Source organism: Nyctibius grandis, chromosome 10 (assembly GCF_013368605.1).
Source record: "Nyctibius grandis isolate bNycGra1 chromosome 10, bNycGra1.pri, whole genome shotgun sequence".
Lineage (NCBI taxonomy): Eukaryota > Metazoa > Chordata > Aves > Nyctibiiformes > Nyctibiidae > Nyctibius > Nyctibius grandis.
In genome coordinates, this window is record NC_090667.1 from 34,433,399 (window position 1) to 34,452,711 (window position 19,313).

General features: G+C 49.8%; 1 protein-coding gene across 3 annotated transcripts in view; it reads right to left on the reverse strand.

Annotated features, from left to right (window-relative positions):
- Positions 1-13,271: 13,271 nt before the first annotated feature.
- The window catches only part of RAD18 (RAD18 E3 ubiquitin protein ligase), a 41,548-nt gene continuing 35,506 nt past the window's right edge, over positions 13,272-19,313 (reverse strand). For 2 of the 3 annotated variants that reach the window (XM_068409186.1, XM_068409184.1), the window contains 2 exons: positions 15,585-15,647; positions 13,272-14,013 (listed from right to left, as the gene is read on the reverse strand). In XM_068409186.1, the coding sequence (XP_068265287.1) occupies positions 13,869-14,013; positions 15,585-15,647 (208 nt within the window). In that variant the 3' untranslated portion in view covers positions 13,272-13,868. The remainder of the gene's footprint in view (positions 14,014-15,584; positions 15,648-19,313) is intronic. The other variant, XM_068409185.1, reaches the window with a different exon arrangement.

Consider the following 19,313-nt stretch of genomic DNA (forward strand, 5'->3'; position numbering starts at 1 on the left):
TGTTTGACATCGATGCCATCAGCTCAGCAGCAGATTTCACTGCTTTTCCCGGGACTCAGGCCCCGCGCGGAGGAAGCAGGGACCAGAGAGTGGCAGGAGTGTTCAGAAGAGCATCTCACCACCTCAGCTCCCTGTCCCTGAGCCCGGCAGCAGCCACTAAGTCGCTCCCAGACCACCTAACGCAAAAGGTGGCTTCAGCAGGAACCCCCCGGCCCCACCGCTGCAGCCCCCCAACTCCAGCCCAAAGCCAGCAGGCTGGTGCTGCCTTCCCCTGAAAGCCACATCTCAAACCCTGCCTAGCCTAGCCTTAGGCCTTGAATAAACATCTCTGCAGTTATTTTTAAAGATTTTTGGGAACCTTTAGCTCCATGCAAGATGTAGAAATGTTAAATACTTTGGCAAGTTCTTCCCTCCAGGGTTCACGTTCTTCCTCCTTCAGGCAATAAAACTGCTGTGGGAATCGCTGAGGATAACAACTCACCCTGCGCAATGGGTTTTTTTTCATTGTTCTGCCCTTTTCGGGAGAGTTCTGTAGGAGGAGGTGACCGGGGGTGAAATCCTGGCTCCAGTGGAGTCAAGGCGAGGTTTGCTCCTCAGCTTCTGCGCTGCTCCTTTAGCATCGTGCGGGGCACCGAGAGATGGTAAATCTGCTTCAGGACCCCGCTGGGCCAGCAGCACTGGTGAGACACTGGCCTCAGGTGAGACAGAGCAGCCCCTGCTCCTCTTTGCCCTCAGAGGAGGTGTCCTTCATGTCAACACAGACACTAATTTCTTCACAGACTAGAACTGAACCTCTCCTACTGCGGAAAAGAGCTGTACGCCGACTGTGTTGCTTAGGCGCGCGGCAGCTGAGCGCCTCGGAGAGCGTGTGTAATTGCAGAATACATTTTATTTCAACAGGGAATCGTAAATGCTAAGCTGGGAAAGAGCTCTCCTAGGAGTCATCCTGTTTGTCCCCTTGCCAATGCCAAACCGTTCCCAGGGCTGCGTTTTCCAACGCTCTGCCTGCTCTCATTCAGGAGCGGCTGAGCGAGCCGCTCGCTGGCGAGGTGAAGGATCGTACGCCCTGAGGACTGAACTTCGGAGTTAAAAGGCTAAGTCATGGAAGGCTTTCATTAGTCTTACTTGAGTGTCTTGGCTACAGTCTGGGCTCTTCGCTTCCCCCTTGCAGAGGCAGGTCCTCCCCTGCCTTGCTGGCGGCAGAGCCCGGAGGGGATCGCTGCGGCGGGGAGCCAGGGGCTGCTTACAGGAGACACGGCCAAGCCCTGCAGCAGGAGCAGCACGAGGGAGGGTCTCGGCTTCCTCACAAAAGGGGGCTGCAGTGTTGCCCTTTCCCATCACAGCAGGGAGATGCTGCTGTGTGCCTCGGGTGCCCGCGCACCCACTGGCCATGGCAGGTGGCCCCTGGCCCCACGCTGCTCCCAGTGCACAGGCAGCTCCCCATGACCGTTGTTTCCTCTCCTGTCTCCTACCCTACCTGAAACCTCCCCAGCAGCCATCACCCTTGGACTTGTGGCTGGACAAACATCAGCCAGAGCTTTGGAGCTTCAACAGGTTTGCCACAGCAGCCAAAGTGCTCCCGCTGCCTGGCTGCGAGGACATTCCCAGAGAAACCAGGACCAACAGCAGCCCCATGCACACAAAGTTCTTCTCCTCTTCTGGGCAGCTTGGAGACAGAAGTCCTTCACTGGGGTTTGGCATCGGCCTCGCCAATTATGCAACATCCGACTCTTCCCTGTGTTTTCTCATCTATGACCCTGTTTTTTGGCTGTCCCAGTTTGGCAGCTGACTTGTTTGTTTTAGTAAGCCCAAAAGATTCACCAAAGGGGAGAAATAAAAGGAAGCCTCTTTGGCTGAAAACAAATTCAGTGACTGTAAAGCAGGCTCCTGCCCCGCAGCAGGCTGCCAGCCCCGGGCTGCTTCGTGCCTGCGTGCCGCTGGCCTGCTCCCGACACGGTGCCGGGGCAGCAGCAAAGCTGCACGGGGACCTGCGGGGATGGAGGTCACCCTGGTCCCCACGGGGCGCAGGGCTGTGCTCCACCACGGTGCCTCTGCCCCACTAACACTGCACTAAAAAGTGAAAAACCCCTCAAATCACCAAGCGGGTGCCCGCTCCCCCGCCGTGGGCTGCCCGTGTGGGCATAGTCACATCCCACTGCGTGGCTCTGCTTTCAGCCACCAGCCTTTGACCGTGTCCCGATGCCAACTGAGGAGTGCCAGGGTGAGGGCAAGGCTCCTAGAGGAAACCAGTTTCTGCTAAAGGAAGATTTCCAACTGGTTCTGAAAACCACTAAGCCCAGTCAAAATAAACTCACCCTGCGCCTGCCAGCTGCCATAAGAGCTCACTTCACTGCGCCCGTAAATGTTAATTTGAGCAAAAAGCGACGGCACCGAGGAGCAGCTCTGCACCAACAGGCGGTACCCGTGGGCGCAGCCCACCATGGTGACAGCGATGTGCCCCCTGGATCAGGCCCACCCTGGGTGGCTGTGGCTCCCGGAGCTGGCTAGTGAGACCGGCCTCCCGACCCACGGAGACAATAACGCTGTCACTGCGTGCAATTAAAATGCTTTACTGTTAATTGTGCGGGGTTGCTGCCTGCTGCGTGTCCGTACAGCGGAGGAACAGTCTTGGTTTTGCAACTGGGACTGTTTTACTGGCAGACACCAGCCGCTGCTGGGGGTTTCCCTTCACGGAGGCGTGAGAGCCAAACACCACATTTCATCATCCCAGCCCTACGTCAGTTTTCTCACACAAATTACCGAGTACCAAATCCCACGAGGGGCTCAGTAGAGAGGCACTGGCTGAAAACAAGGTGGCTGCTGCGCTGGCACCCCTGGGGCACAGCAGCGATGGGGAATCAGCCCCACACTGGACCTTCTCCACGGGCTTTGCGTGGTCATGGCCAGGGTCTAGCCACAGTGGGACTGCAGGAGCCAGCCATAAGGTTTTAATTGCCACTCCTTTGGCTGTAGAGGGACGAAAGTAAAGGGAATTGCCGTAGCAAAACACCCCACCTACGCTGAAGGGGAGGCTGGGGGCTCCTGGTGCCCTTCCCCACGCTGCTCGCAGCCCCTCGGTCCTTATTCAGGCAAAGCTGCAGCTGCCCCACAACTGAAAAACAAACACACACACACGTGATTTTAAAGCGAAGAATCTTGTGAGAATAAAAGGGTTTTCTGAGTCACCACCAGCCCCTTCCAGCTTCAAAAATCCAATGATGCCATAGAGTTGGAAACATTTTTACTTTAAAAATACATGCTTTGGAATAATCAAAAGCACAAGCGCTACATCAAGCTAAATTTAATTGCGTTTCAGTTTACTGCTGCATCTGAAATAGCTGTTTTTCCAATAGCTCTCTTGAATCCCAACTTTACGGTCCCCATGATACAAGAGGTCTGGCAAAACTTCAAGTCCAGGCCACTGTTTTACAGATGGAGTTGCGGCCGCTCATGAACTCTTCGTGTATGGATGCGGCCCGTAGCAGGCACTGCGAGCTAGAAAGCTGGGATATTTTATCTGGCTGCTTTTGCATGGGAAATTCTCTTTATCCTAGAATTTTTTCCTAGTCCTCACCCCCTGCACTCAGTCTGCAAGAGGCCCAACTTTGGTAAATCCATTAAAAATAGAGAGATGTGCAGTCCCATGCACACACCTCCCTGGAAAAGGGGTGTTAGTGCTTCAATAAAAAGCTGCTGAGTGTCACGGGCTTTAGATAAGGCTTGGGAACATACTAAGGGTAGAGAGAACGAGGAGTGTTCCCCCGTGTTTCTTAAATGTGCACAAGCAAATCCCCAAGCAGGCTATAAAATTCCCACACCGCCATCCATCTGGTATACTGGTTTTCAGAGGAACACACACTGACAGTAAATGTTGTAAAATGTACCATGCTGAAGTCAACAAGCCTTTGGAGACAAAACACACAAATACAAGCAACGCACAAAATTATTTGGTCCTGGAGACTTATTCAGAATTCAATGTGCTAATGAGTTTGCTGATTAATGGTGACATAACACACAGCTACACATCTTTTTAAGACGCAGGTAAAATACTGTTATGCAATGTCATACCACCAGTTACACCATCTGACTGCCTAAACCATGCTCTTGGCCATGGTATTTCTTTTCATTAGTTAAGAAAACAAACACTTAAACTAGTCCTCAGGTTGACTGCAGTAAATAAACTCATGGAAAAGGTACATCTGAAGCCCACGGTGGCTTCCAGCCCTCCTGCTCTGCGAGCACACAAACCGGCTCTGCACAGAGCTGTTGTTTTGTTTTGGAAACTATATCATCAAAGCATTACTGGGAGGGAGAGAAGAGCCAGGAAAGCTGGCTTGTACACAGACAAGCGCAGAAGGAACAGCTTGGATGCTGCAGTCTCAAGCTTTAGAAAGCATTTGCAGTAGCAAAATGGCATTTGCATGAGTTCATGGTATCAAGACCACGTCGTCTTTTCCCTTCTCTGTTTCTCCAGGAGCACTGACCTTACCCAGAGAACTCGGCTCGGTGCCGTGCATCAGAGCCCCACCAAAACCACCCCAGAGTCCCTCCCCAGCCGGGCTGGAGGGGCTGCAGGGCCGTTCATCCCGGCACCGGGGGAGAGAGGAGGGTGGCGGGGGGTTACACGTGCTATGCCCAACGTACATAACCCCTGCAAAGGGCAATAAACACTCCCTCCACGCACCTCCTTGAAGGAGCTGAACCCGCCTGGCTGAGGGTTTTCTACACGGCTCCAGAATGACATTGTTCATGCTAAAATGTTTCTCACTTCATCCCATTACGGCCTGAAAGCCCATAAAAATCAATGGAGCCTGCACAGACCCTGGGAATAACAAGCTGGCCTAATACAGGAGGGTGGACATATATATACATATGTTTTTTAACAAAGAGACTTCAGTTTCAAGCTTTTGGGCAATCATATAATAATTTTACTACTTTGTTTGGTTTTTACTGTATTTCTGTGTACACACATCCGTGTGTGTGAGTACACAAGCAGGCACACGTCCAGAAATGCCCATAGAGGCGTGTGGTGTGCGTACACCCCACTGCCACGACTCACACGCCAAATCCCACACCAACCACCAGCCCGGGCTCCAGGAAAGCATCTGTGGGGCCAAATGATTAACCAGGGCAGCAAGACTTGGCTCCGAAAATGAAGCCCAGCTACATTCATTCAGACTTTCCTGCCTCGCTAATTATTCCCCATTTGCAGTAATGTGTTTACCTTCCCCTTCCCCAAGTCAGTCATTTGTCCTTCTCTTTGTTTATTTTCACGTGGCTGATTTTGAGCCTACTCACCAACTGGGCAGAATCCCTCTGGATTCAGGTCCTCTCCTTCGGAGCGCTCGCAGCCACTCCTCCACTGCTGGGGTGGGGAAAAAACATGATTATTTACTTTCTCCTGAACAGAAATGCCTGGCGTCAGGCTTGCCCAGCTGGCAGCAGGGATGATTTGGCTTAAATTCCTGCACCTAGGTAAGGCATTCAAATTCCAAACTATTCCAAACGGACTCTCCTTGAGCCAAAGGATCATTTATTAATTCCTCCTGCCAGCGCACACGCCACCCTTGGAGAGCTGGCCTTGGGGCACCTCGGCCCCCGCCTGTCCCTTGCCCACCCCCAGGCTCCGCGGGGCCACCACAGGGGCACGCAGCCCACCCACCGCGTCCTCAGCTCCCACCACCCGCGATGGGGACGTCCCAAACTCGGAGCAGAACCTGGCCAAAACCTGGCCCTACCCCTCCGTGCGAGGGACAGCATCCCGCAGGGCTCAGGTACGCTCAGCTACTGCAGGGGAGTAAAGTACTCAGCTTTTGGGGAATAAAGTAACATCTGCTTTGGATAAGCAGAAAAGCTCCCTGGCTGCTTGCTCTTGGCTGCCCGTTTTACAACAGTCTGTTACAAACCATATTCGAGCAAAACACACAGAGGCTGTGTGTGCTCCTGGCCTCCACCCTGCCCGGCGGAGACGGGGAGGCTGCCGCTCACGTGCCAACGCTCTGCACGCCCCCAGATACGGTTGGAGGGTGCAGGAGTGGAGGGTGAAAGCTTTGCCATTGACTGGGAAAACAGATTTTTCCCTGTGATAAAAGTTGAGATGGAAAATTTTCAAATCGCCCGATCCTATACCAATTTTCAGAAAATTAAACCATTTTTCATTGTTTGGACTCTGAAGTATCTACAGAACACAGCTGCTATTCTATTATTTCTGACACTGCCTTTTCACACGCCTCCCGGGGATGGGCTGGGGGGTCGGTACATTTTTACTGCGTCTCTGATTATTTTGTTTCCCGTTTTGCCCTCCCGCCCCGGCCTGAGGGGCTGCTCCGTGACTAAATTAATTTCCTCCCGAATGGATTTTCTGCCTGAAGCAGCCGTTCCCAAAGCTTGCTGGTCGTGGAGCCCTCCCGGCCCAGCATCATCCCCGGCCCCCAGCAGCGATACAGGCTCACGGGGAGTTTCTGCCCCGCTGGCAATTCCCCCATCACCCCAGCGAGACACAGCAGCTGGACTGTGGCTCGGGATCCCCCAACCCGCGAGCAGGGCAGGAGCGGAGGGTCCCCAGGACCCCGCATCCCCCCGGGCTGACAAGTTACTCACTTCAACAACATCATTGTGTTTTTTCTGCCTTTGCCCCCTTGCTCAGGCTGAGCGCTGTGACAGAGCCCAGCCCCGCTGCAGCAGCGGCGATGCTCAGCCAGCGCTGCCCGGGCAGGAGGAAGCCTGTCAGCGCCTTCCTGAGCATCACTGCTTTTACACGCTGCCTTTGCTCCTCTCCGCTGTGACTTTTGTCCCCAGCCCGGTTGTTGACAAGTCCCTGACTGCTCCCCAGTTGCCCCTTGACTCGGTGACGGAGTGGAGCTGCCCAAGGGAGCGAGGGGACAGGACAGCGTGGGGAGGACACCGCGTTTCCTTCGCCGTTGTTGTTTTTTCCCTTACGTTATCCAGTTTATGTGAATTTAAGGCTGGTGAGAGATGTGCAGCAAACGGCCCCGGAGGAGCCATTTATGGCAGCCAGGGGACCAGCAGACACCCACGGGAGGGGTGACAGCCACGGGACGAGGTGACGCACGGACCGCCTGAGAAAGATCCCAACACAGTTTGTTAAACACGGAGGTCTGGGGGTCTGTCCGTGAAGGTGCTCACAAACGACACGTTCAGTGAACACACAATCTCTACCTTCAGCAAAAACAACCATTTTAGACTTTAAATTGATACAAAAACCTAATCTCAACAGGCTGCCAGCAAACCAGTTTGATTGATGTCTGTGTTTAGCATGTCATAGCTGTTCTGCCTCTCTTCTGCTACACCAAGTAATTGCTTCATTATCTTAACGCTCCAATTACTGCAGTAGCACGGCTTTTCAGCTTATTTTCAATGGCAATGTAATCACCTGCAGCCACACCAGCTCACCCATCAAAGCTGTTAGGGAACGATGACCTGCTTCATCCCTGCACACAAACGTCTTCCCGAGGTGCCACCCAGCAGCCACCCGGCTTGTTTGCCGCTGCTCGGAGAAAGCTCTCTGCAATACTATTGCTCCTCTAACACAAAGGGTTTAACACTTTACCCAGTGACACATGGCAAGGAGTCAGCAACAGCTCATTTGCATGAAAGGATCGCTAATATCACGCCAGCATCCGAAGCCTGCAGGTCCAGGTCTCGCTAGATGCTCCTGCGGCGTGGAAAAACTCCCCGAGGAGGAAATTGTCTTGGCCTGAGCCACAAGCCCTCCCACGTGCACGCAGGGCTGCGGGGACACCCCAGCAGTGACAAAGGTGACACGGCTCCTGCCTGAGCCCACAGCCTGCCCCGATGGGAACGTGGCAGTTGTGGCCCACGTTGGTGCAGCAGCTCCCAGACTAGAGATTGGGGAATTTATAAGTTGGGATATAAACCCAAAACTTGGCTCAAAGCAGAGCCAATATCTATGAGTCAGCTACACAACATACCTGTGCTACAGGGAGACAATCTGCCCTTCTGGTGGACGCTCCTAGAATGCAGATGGGTTTGCTTTTGGCAGCCGTGCGCTCAGATCAAACCCGCTGCGGTGAGACTCCTGCGTTTGTTTGGACTAGCAGCATCCCGAAGCTGTGCTTTAGCGAAATCACCTGCGTTTGTGAGCCAGCATCCGACATGAATTGCAAATAAACTGTTGTCTGCAGGGCTGCTCCAGCAAGGGATTTAAAAAAGAAAGGCTTTTCCCAGAGAATACAGAGCGATAGTCAACTGATTTGATTGTACCTGGAGAGGCAGGGAGCCCACCCCAGCCTCTCCCCTGCCAGCTGTCTGCCCTCCCACTACCCCTCAGCACATCACAAAACACCCAAAAACGTGCCTTCATGTTTCATTTTGAAAACACTGTCACCTTGGGGATGGGGTATGGTGGTGCCTGCACCCCTCCTGCGCCTGCTGCCCGGGGCGGTGGCATCCCGGGGGGCAGCATCCCCATCTGGGCCGTGTGCCGGCAGCCACCCCGGCAGCATCCCTGGCCACTGCGGGAGGGCACGGGGCAGGAGGGACCACATCAGCCCCGGGCTCGCCACCAGGAGCCACGGCCACGCGCTGTGACCCCGCAGCCCCGCGACGGCAGGTCCTCACGGCGCAGGGATGGAAAACGCTTCATCGGTTTTATGAGCCGCTTCCCACGGTAATCCTCCCTGTTGTCTCCTCGGAGCCAAAATACCAAGCCCTGCCCGGAATAGCAAACCGCAGGCGCAGCGAGCCTCTGCTCCGCGGGCTCAGAGTAAACGCTGGTTGTTATTCTGACCTAACGCAGGACGAGGAGCGTGGCGAAACCCCCATTTTCTGGAGCCTCCGTTAGGCGCAGCCGTAGCAGAGGGCACCGGGTCTGGCGGCCAGGAGGAGGAGAAAGGACCTGTCCTGCCACGCACGGGGAAACCACCTCCATCCCTGCCTGGTAATTGCCATTAGTGTGTTTTCTGGACACTTATTTCCATGCTGGATTTGCATGATTAACTGTAGCCAATTAGCAGCCAGTCTGCTAAACGCTGCCCCCAAACAGGGGAGTGTCCCCACTAAGACAGGTCATGGGATGCAAAATAATTTTAATAATCGAACGTAGGTTCTCCCTTCAGTGCTCAGATTGCGACACGGGGTGAGGAAAAGACAATTCCCACATTCAAAGGTTTTCAACCAGAAACCCCATTGCTCAAGTATTGATTCTGCAAGCACCTGGATTCAAAGCAGGGCATCGGGGTGTTTAAGAATCGTAGTTAATTTAAATCTTAAGCTAAACATAATGTGGCAGTCTCCCTTTGAAGACAGTAATTGATAGTGAGAAATATTATTTCATAGACCCAAAGATACGCTGGATCTATAAATATGTTCAGACATATTTTTCTAATTTCACTGGTATGCTAAAACTCCATCGAAGCCTGCGAAAGCCGCTCAAAACAGCCTTGGTTAAGCTTCGATAAATTAGATTTTGTCAAACACATCTCTAAAAAAACCCTTTTCTCAGGCAGATCCTCTGTTTCTGATCACAAAAACCCAACTGGAGGCTGTGGCGGAGGGGGATCGGTGCTGGGGAAGGACAGCCCGTGCGGAGCCCTGGAGAGGCTGCCGGGGAGGCGGAGGGGCCGCGGGCAGCCCCGATGCCCTCAAACCGCTCGGCGATGATTTTACGAGCTCTCGGTGGCTCGTATCTGCCACCAAGTCCCACTGAGTCACTGCCAGGCGGCTGCTCCTCAGCTGAAAATAAGCCTGCTCTGGTTCCTCCACGCGGCTTCTTTACGAGCGCGTTCGCTAATAAATTATTTCCTCTGCGGCGGCCGTGGCCCGCAGACACCCGGACCCGGCTCCTTCTCCTGCCAGCGACAGCTCGGCTGCGGGCTCCCCCGGGGTCACAGCGGGACCAAGGCTGCCACGACCCGCCGTGCAGACAGAGCAGGGGTGATGCCCTCAGATCCCCCAAACCCAGCTGAGGAGGCACCAGGGCACCGCGCGGGCCTGGCCGAGGAGGTGCCCTAAGGAATCTTTCTGAGGAACAAGATGATATTTCCACAAGAAAACCTCTCCTGTCTGAGCAGCGAATGGATCCAGGCAATGCCTTTCGCGTTGCAGCTATTTATAATTACGTGCAAGCCATTTCCTTTCCAGTCATTAAGAGCTTCGCTGAAATAAGCTTCGTCCAGCTGCTACGAACGGTACCAAACACAGCAGCCGAGCGTTTCTTCCAGCAGCACTAAAAAAATAAAAATCACAAAAAAAAAAAATCCCCAATCCCCACCAGATACGTGGTGCCATTGCTGAAATACTGGTGGTAATTAACAGGGCCCGGCGCGATGCCACGCAGAGCGAGTGCAGGGGCGAGACACGGCCCCAAACGCCGCCGCCCTCCTGTCCCTGTCCCCGTCCCTCGGGGCTGACAGTCTCTGCCAGCCCAAGGCAGCAGACAGCCGACAGCGGTGCTGGGGCGTGCGCCGGGGGGCATTTCAGGGTGTTTCTGTCTGGTATCGTGGCTGGCATTTAGGCTCCAAAGCCTTCGGGGTGTTATCGAAAAGGTCAAACTCTGAGAAATACTTCAGGCAATTTTATTTTTCTTTCCATTAAACGCACCTTTGAGCTGGTCCGGAAGGAGGCTGGGTTTCGAGGGGTGCTTTTCCTGAGCTGTATCCCAGGCAGGCACAAAAAACCCCAGCGAAAACCCCAGCATTTTCCAATAGATGCATGGAAAGGTCAGGTCACCTTCCAGAAAACAGGATGTGGCCAAATCTGGTTCTACCCCAGCCCAAACGCAAACACGGGCTGTAATGCACTAAACCGAGATGCACAACGGCTTTTTGCAAACAGAACAGCAAACACACCAACAAGGGAGCGCTTGGGAGCTCGCTGAACCCAACAACGGTCCCATTCCTGCGCCTCGGCACCTCCTGACTCGCTGTGATCCTGCACACACAACCACAACCACGATGGAACGGCCCCGCGGCTGGGTCAGCGCTGAGCCAGACCCTCCCCAAACCCCGGCAGCCCCTTCCCCACGAAGCCTTGGCAGCACGTTCTGGCCTCATGGATGGAAACCAGCAACTCCAGTCAAACCGATGGGCTGGGGTTGTGGTGGGTGGGTCAAGAAGCCCACAAATGGTTCCCGTTCCTTTATGATCCTAACACACACCTGAAGTAACAGAATTCACAGAGGAAATAAAAGTAAAATGAAATGTGACTTGCAGGACAATTATCTCGCAATGGAGGCTTTCATTCATCAAAGTTAATATCCTGGAATTTATGTATTATATTGTATTTAATCTGATCATTAAATTAATTGATCTAAAGGTGCCTATACTGAGAGGTTAAGAAGTTTTCTTAGGGAAAGGAATATTGCATATTCCACTGTTCTCCCCAAGTAATGAGTTTTGACAAAAAAAATGGTTAAAGAAAGTGAAATCTTAATTAAATTCTGCTTATTGCAGCAGGAGATTGGATGGATGAGCTTCATTCAATTTATTAATCACGCAGCTCTCGAAGGCAGGGTGGAAACGCCAGCCAGGCACCTCGCTGCCCGGGAGCGGAGGGGTCGGGACCCGCTCCAACCCTCCCAGCCCCTTGGCCCGCTCCCCCCAAACTCACCACGTTTCCAGCATCACCAGACGCTGCTGCAGGAGGCAGGGGCTGGTCCCACGCCACTCCCAAAGGACGGCACAGCCAGCGCCAAACCCTGTCCAAAATCCTGCCCACGCTCCCGCGGCGACTCGCCTTGCTCTTCACGTGGGGGTCTGAGACGTTTGTGGGGGTGAGCGGGCCACCATTCGTGCTCAGTATCATTTCTGCCCCCAAGATTTTGCTCTTCTAGTAAAGGAGAGGGCAAGTCCTCGAATTCCTCCTTTCTGCTTGTCCTTCCCGATGCACAGCACTGCGGAGAGTCGCTGCACCTCGCGGGAGGATGGGGCAGGAGCATTACACTCGACTCAGTCGCTTAATTACATGAAAACAGATACAAGAAAACCAACTTATAAACCCAGCACAGCCTTGAGAATCATTTCCTTCAGCGCCCCGTACCCGGATCCCTGCGCATCCGTTCGACACGTTCCCACCCCAGAGCAGCAGCTCCCAAGGGGGCTGCCCGGCCCAGCCGCGGCCTTGGCCCACTCCAAGGTGCCAAAACTGATATAAAATTAAACACCCAAGGCTGCTATTGGCAAGGAACAAAGTAGATGTGCATTAGAAATAAACATTTTGGGGAAGCCCGCCCAGATCCGAGGTAGCAGGTCACCCTGTGGTTCACTGCAAGTGGCGACAGAAGGGTTTATATTCAAAACACTTGCAGCAGATTAAAGCACCGTTAGGAAGGTTGATGCCTCCTCGCTTCCACCCGCGCTGACAGGGAGGGAACCCTCCGAAACACACTCCAAAGAGGGCCACGCTCGGGCTTTCTGCTCGGAGAGGTAACGATTGGAGTGAATGAACAGAAGGAAAACAGCCCTTTCCAAAGCTCACAACTTCTCACACATTAAAGAGTGTAGCTTCAAGGGCAACGCTTTTCTTGTGCTTTTCCAACGCCAGGGGACATGGTCCCAAGGCCCCCTGAGAGTCGGGACCAAACTGCAGCTGGTCGGGACCTCTGGCTCCACCAGCAGTTGCCCACCTTGCTCTGCCGTGGAGCTAGATCTCATGTTTTGGGTTCTGACAGCACCAACAGTTTTTCGAAGCTATTGGCTGACAGTAGGTATTATCACCTTATTAAAGAAAATAACTCAAATATCATTAAACCACCACAACACAAACCTCTAAGGGAGGCTCAGCAGCTGCTGTAAACTGACCCACGTGCCATCAACACCAAACATTGGCCACCCAAACACTTTTATTCTTCTCTGGCTAACTGCACAAAATCTGTATTAACTGCTGTGATTAAAGGCAGACCTAAAAGCACAAGTCAATAATTACTCTCTTTCTAAAGTTTTGCTTTTAGTACAAACCAACCAAACCACCCAAACCAGCTTCCTGTTTTCCCTCTGCATCTACTTACCTCCATGGAGTTATTAGTTTACGTTCACCACAGATAAGCACAAATTCTGCCTGCCACCATGGTCTGAGGAGAATATTTTTGAAAGCAAAATGTCCAGCCCCAATCACAGCTACCGTGTAAAGTCAGAAGACACACAACTCTCCTTCTTAAGCAGTTTTTGTGCTCTCTTTGCAAAGTGCCTGATGAAAGGCTACGACCGAAGCTTCAGGGCTCATAAGAACACTGAGTATTTTGCATGGTCTGTATTTTGCTTACAAGCTGTATTTTTAAAAACCGACCCTGTTGCCCATTTTACTTTAATTTTCTTGCATTGCTTTATTTCATGACAGAACTCTGCCGTCTTCTAAGAAAGATAAGCCCTTTTAAATGCTAATATTTATTTTAAAGCTACAATATTTAATGTCCAGAGACCTTGCAATTTCTTTCAAACTTAAAGACTTTAAACTGAAATAATGACACATACTCAGAAGCAAGCTTACATGGACATATTGCAAAAAAAAAAAGCATAGGACAGAAGTCCTCCCCATCCCTTGGCTACCCCCACGCCTCCCCCCAGCTGCACCAGGTCACTGGACCATCAGCACGTGCCGGCCCCAAGCACAGGCTGTCCCGTGGCTGCGTCCCAGGGGGCAGAGCACGGTTCTGGGGGACGCGGGCAGGACCACGTCCCGCAGCGGCGAGAGCCAGCGCCAGGCTCCGGCAGGACGCCGGCACTTCACGCCCCGTCTCGGAGCGAGGTGGCCCACAGCGCTGCAAACATGAGATGTCAGCACGCCAACCTGGTTATTTTAAGGCAGTTTGAATGACAGTTATGTGAAAATTCAGCATTTTAAGTACCCAGATGCACTGAAAACTGGGAAAACCCAGGTGGTGTTGCTCAGCGTTAAGCCTTTCGCTCGGTTTTCAGCTTCCCATCCCCAGAGCGCTCGCTCTTCTTCCGCTTGCTCTTGGGAAGAGGTTGATCATTTTCTCGCACCCGGAGCCGATGCAACTTTCTTTTGTTGATTCTCAGACCCAGAAAACTGCTGCTTAAAAAAAAAAAAAAAAAGAAAATAAAGAAAATATGGTTCTGAAGATGCTCTGAAGAAGACCAAAGGCTGCGTTAAAGCGCTGTAAGCAGTACACGGGCACACACACGTGTGTGGCACTGGGGATGGTGAGGAGAAATACTGCTCTGTCTCCTTGTTGGAGATGACAGTGCCCACGAAGCACCCCGTCCACCCTGAGCCCGCAGGGACAGGGGAGCCACGGTGCCTCTCCTCCCGGCACCAGGGACCGGTTTGGAAGGGGAAGGAGCAGCGACCTTCCAAATTCCTTGTCCATAAATGAGAAGAGCCCCTGGCGCTGATGGAACCGTGACTGTGTTGTATCAGAAAAGCTCAGCCTGAACCAGTCGCCCTCGGTGGCTGTGCCACCAGGGAAAAGGACGAGTGGTTTTGGTCACCGTTACCCAAGAAGGACAGCGCGTGGGACTCCCATCTTCAAACAGGCTCTTTACCAGACGCTCTCCTCATTTATGGACAAAGAATTTTCCACTGGAAACTCAAAGAAGTGTTTTCTTTTTAGTCATAGAGTTAATTTTAAAGAAAAAAAAATGTTAAACTAGCCATATATTCAAATTAAGCAGCTAATTTCCATCATTCAACCTCAGAGCTTAAAATTCCATGTAGCATTGACATGAAAGATACTGCTCACCCATCAACAGCTATTGCTAATTAAACCTCCCTCACACACACACTCTTTTTTCACCAGTTGCTAGAATAGCCTTGCCATTCACTTTTACAAAATTTCTCAAAAATACTTTAAACTGGATGTTTTTAACACGTATGGCAGAGCAGCTGCTACCTACAAAATTAAAGCTAGATGTAATAAATAGGAGCCATATACTCCCGGCATTACAGGGACAATTAAGATATCATCAGAAGCGCATTAAATATCCTCCTACAGGACACACAGAATGATCAAAACCTAAGTTTTCCCTCAATAAAAGAGGTGCAATGAATTCTTATAGAAAATACTGAGGAAGGGCAGTTCCCCATGGTAATTCATTACAGTTCTACTCCTCTCCAAACAGACGATGCACTCAAAGGGATAAACACCCATTTTCTCCATCTCTTGCTGTGCGTTTTCATGCCTCAAGCATCTAATCAAGACAAGGCAGGGAGCTGCAGGCTGCTGCCTGGCTCCCTCGCTCGCCAGCCCTCCAGCTCTGGTAGCCACAGTTCCACCTTTCCTGGTTTGATCCCAATTCAGAGCTACAAATCCCTATGGACTGGCTTTTATCCAGAAGCCCAACTCCTAGTGATCGAACTCACTGAGAAACAGCCAGCTGAGATATAATACTTGGCAGGTAATTGAGAATATAGATTTATATACTATATAGTAGAAGAGGATTTTTGGTTTTAAGAAATAAGGTATTATTTTCCAAGGATTCAAAAACACTCACCAAACTGTATCTCCCACAGCTGTAGGGATTCACCAAGAACCTGACTTTTTAGAGACATTTGCCTGTCCTGCAGCAAACACATAGGATTCCACAACTGGAAACTACTGACCTAAACCAGGCACAAGGATTTTTCCACCCATATATTGTACTTACTTGTCAGAGGACACTGAACACGTCTCAGGCCCTTGCAGATCTCTCAGAATGTCTGAGCTGGAGCTGGAGGGGAAAATAAAACAGATGTAAATTATTTTAGCAACACCTACAGCCAAGTAGGGCTCCCCTTAGCAAGGGCTAAGAGCTGCTCTCTGCCCCTGAAGTAAAATGTTTTGGCTCTGTGGTTTCATCACATATTCTGAAAAGAATACAACTGACCATTGAAAGATGTATTTCAAACAACTATTTATTTCTTAATTAAAATAATTAATTTTAAACCTTAAAAGATGCTTTTCTTAGACAAAGGAAAAAAGCATCTCAGTGCCTTGGATACTGCAAATTGAGGTGAATCAGGACTGAATTAGACATGTCACAACTTTCTTCTTAACCTGCTTGAAAAGATTATTTAGTTTTTTGCCTTCACACATAATTTTACATTCTAACAGGACATGGAAAATAAACTATTTCTTTTCTAAGTCAGTGTTTATATACTTACACTACAGAACACATCAGGTCAAACTCAGTACCAGTGCTGGACAGGCGAGACACTTCAGTGTAAAGGATTTATGATGGTAACTCAAAACAAATAAATAAAGAACAACAACCGCCCTACATCCAATTTCAATAAAATCTGAATTAAGTGAACACAATACTCTGGCCAATTATTGATAAATAACTCCTATTGCACGCTCAGGCTCCGTGATGTAAACTATTGCAAAGTCCTCAAGTATATGCCAAATTGCAGCGTTACAGAAATCAACTAACAAGCTGGAAAATGTTGTTTTCTGGAAACTGTCTTTCAAAAAGACGCCTGGCAGCTCAAACAGTCTGTACGTTATTGCACAAATTACATAACAGTTGGGAGATTTTAGTGTAAACCATGGGACAGCAGTTGGATACCAGCTCTCTTGGATTTACTTTAAAGGTTTTACAACAAATTTAATCCCGTTTGTTAGAAGACAGCAGACAAATTGTACAAATACGTCCCCAAAGTCGTAACTTTATACACAGATATCAGCATTTATATGTTTGTGCAAAACACAATAAGGAAAACAGCCTGAGGATACTCATCCTCACAGGACAGCTTCCAGCACGGCCAAGCAGAGTCCTGACCACACGCACAACTGCTGAAGGTACCAGGGATATTTCTGCCAAAAAAACGTTTCACCAAACAACGTGTGTCACACTAGAGAGGTCGTCTCTGTACAGAAGACACCCGTAGTGATTTTACTGGGCACTTTTCAACGATGGAGCCGCGTTTGCAGTCCCTGAAAGCTAACTCCCAGGGCGGGTACCATGGGCTGCTGCCTGCCAGCACCGTTCCAGGGCCATTTTTGCCAGATAAAAACACAACATCCATGTCCCAGGCGCAGGACAGAAGTCCAACATCTCAGCTCGTCACCTGGCTCACAGATATTCGAGAGCAGGAGTTAGAAGTTCATCACAACACTTAATATTCATAACATCTTGCATCATGAGAGAGACAATAATAATTCAAACAGGAGAAGGAATTTAAACCCAAATAATGTAATTGGCAGCTGACGAGGCTCAGGGCACACTACGAATGATCACAGAATTTGTGATTTGTCTCCTCCTGTTGCCTGTTCTCTAAGTGAGATGCGTCAGACGTTACTGTGGCGATAACTATAGAACCACCAACAGGATTTCATGGGAGAAAAACAACACCAAATTAGAGAAACCTTTAACACATGCACATTTAGTCATAAAAAGGAAAAAAGATACCAAAAAAATACACAAAGTACTGGTGCCATATGGAGAAAATTATTTTGAAACAAAATGGAGTTTTGCATGCAATTTTAGAAACTCTTCCATAATTCCCCAGGAACCTTCAGGAACTGCTGAATAAACCTGTCAATTACAAACATTACCCGACAGAGCAGTTTTAATACGGAAACAAAGTCACCTGAAATTAAAAGCAGTGACTGCATTTATAAGGACAAAGGTTTTATCCCTGCACCAACCATCGATACAACTGCTTACAACAACTGGAAGAGGAGCAGGCACAGCCCAAACCCCAGCCCCACGCATGAGTGCTGGGGTGGAGGCGAGGAGGCCCTGGGACACGGTCAGGGGAAGGAAGAGAGTCGCTGTATCACCAAATTGCTCCTCAAAGCATGAGATAAACCGGGCTACATCTCGGTAATGCAACTGTCTGCCAGATCTGTTAGAATTAACTGCGCTCCTCAGCTACCGCGCTTGCCTCTTCCCGTAGCCTGGGCTCAGGCAACTGTTTAAATTTATTATTTCAGCACCAAATCTAATACGAAATGTTCAAATGAACAACATGGCAAAGCACACTGTAAAAACAATGGTGGATGGGGAACGCTTTGAAGCTCAGCGTTTTTTCTACTCTCAAAATTATAAGTCCGTCAAAAACTCGTTTTGGGTACACAAACTGGATGCCCAAGGAATGAGTTACTGGATGCCCAAGGAATGAGTTATTATCACATTTCTAAATCCTGCTCCAATGTTCCAGTTACGGGGGGGGGGGGAAGGACGACACAAGGGGCTATTTGTGTGCTTTTAGTCCCCTAAAATAGGAAAAGAACAGGTTTGATGCCTGAACATGATGTACTTCCTTGTCTTGAAAAATGCAGCGTTATTATCATTTATCACCCACCGCGTTTGTCACAAGCAAAACAATAAAACTGAAAAAATTTGGCTAACGCTCAGAACAATAATGCAAGTTCATAATTTAGATGTGTAATTCACAGTCTATGCCTACCAAACCATTTTAAAACCGAGCACAAAACGTCCTAGATGAGTTACACCTCAGCCTATACGTGTAGGTGCGAATGGGCTATCGGCTCAGGAGTAATCAGAGTCCCCCCGCGACCCAAATCAACTCTTGGGCTGTAATTGCGTGGAGAGCCCGAGGACGGATGGATGTACCTGCACAGAGCCAAGGTGCAGGGCTGTGAACTTCCCAGCCGTAGCTAAAAAGCCCTTTGTTTCAGAATTTCTTCAAACAAGCCACTGTTCCGAGCCAGTCACTCAATCAAACAGTTCTCTGCATCTAGTCTCTCTTAAATATCAATTTCTTTTACAGAGACTGAGCAATTGCTTGATTTTGAGTTGAAGTAATTATATACCTTTCTTCCACATGCAGTGGAAAAAAATTGTTTGAACATTTAAAAAAACTCCTTAAATATGCCAGTTGAAAAATAATTATCAAAGAACATTTTCAACTAAGCAAAAGACATTTTGACCACCAACTGAACTAATATTTTAAAGTAATTCTCTTTTTTCCCCCAAAGAGAACTCCTAAGCTCTTCTTATCATTGAATGAGTAGCCCTTAAATTGAAGAAAATGAACTGAATAAACAAGAAACAGCGACCTCATTATGTACATTGTTTCTATAAATTTTAGCCTAGGGGGCCCAAAGAGATCACAGAATTTAGAGTAGTTTTGTCCGTTTCTTCAGGATTCTCTGCCTTTTCAACACCCCATAGCTGTCTACCTACACTGAGGCCAGACAAAGCAAAACACATCTTCAGACTTTATCCAGACTCCAAATCCCAGACAATTTCCCACAAGAGGTTTTCTGTCCTTTGCTTTAATAAAGGTCATTATTCTATTCTAGGATTTTACATGTCAGTTCCAGATGAGTAAATTTTTATAGCAAAACCATTAAAGTTCTGGAACTTAACGGCTCAAGATGCAACAGGCTGACAGACAAGGTGACAGGGTGTGAAGAAGCTTCATCT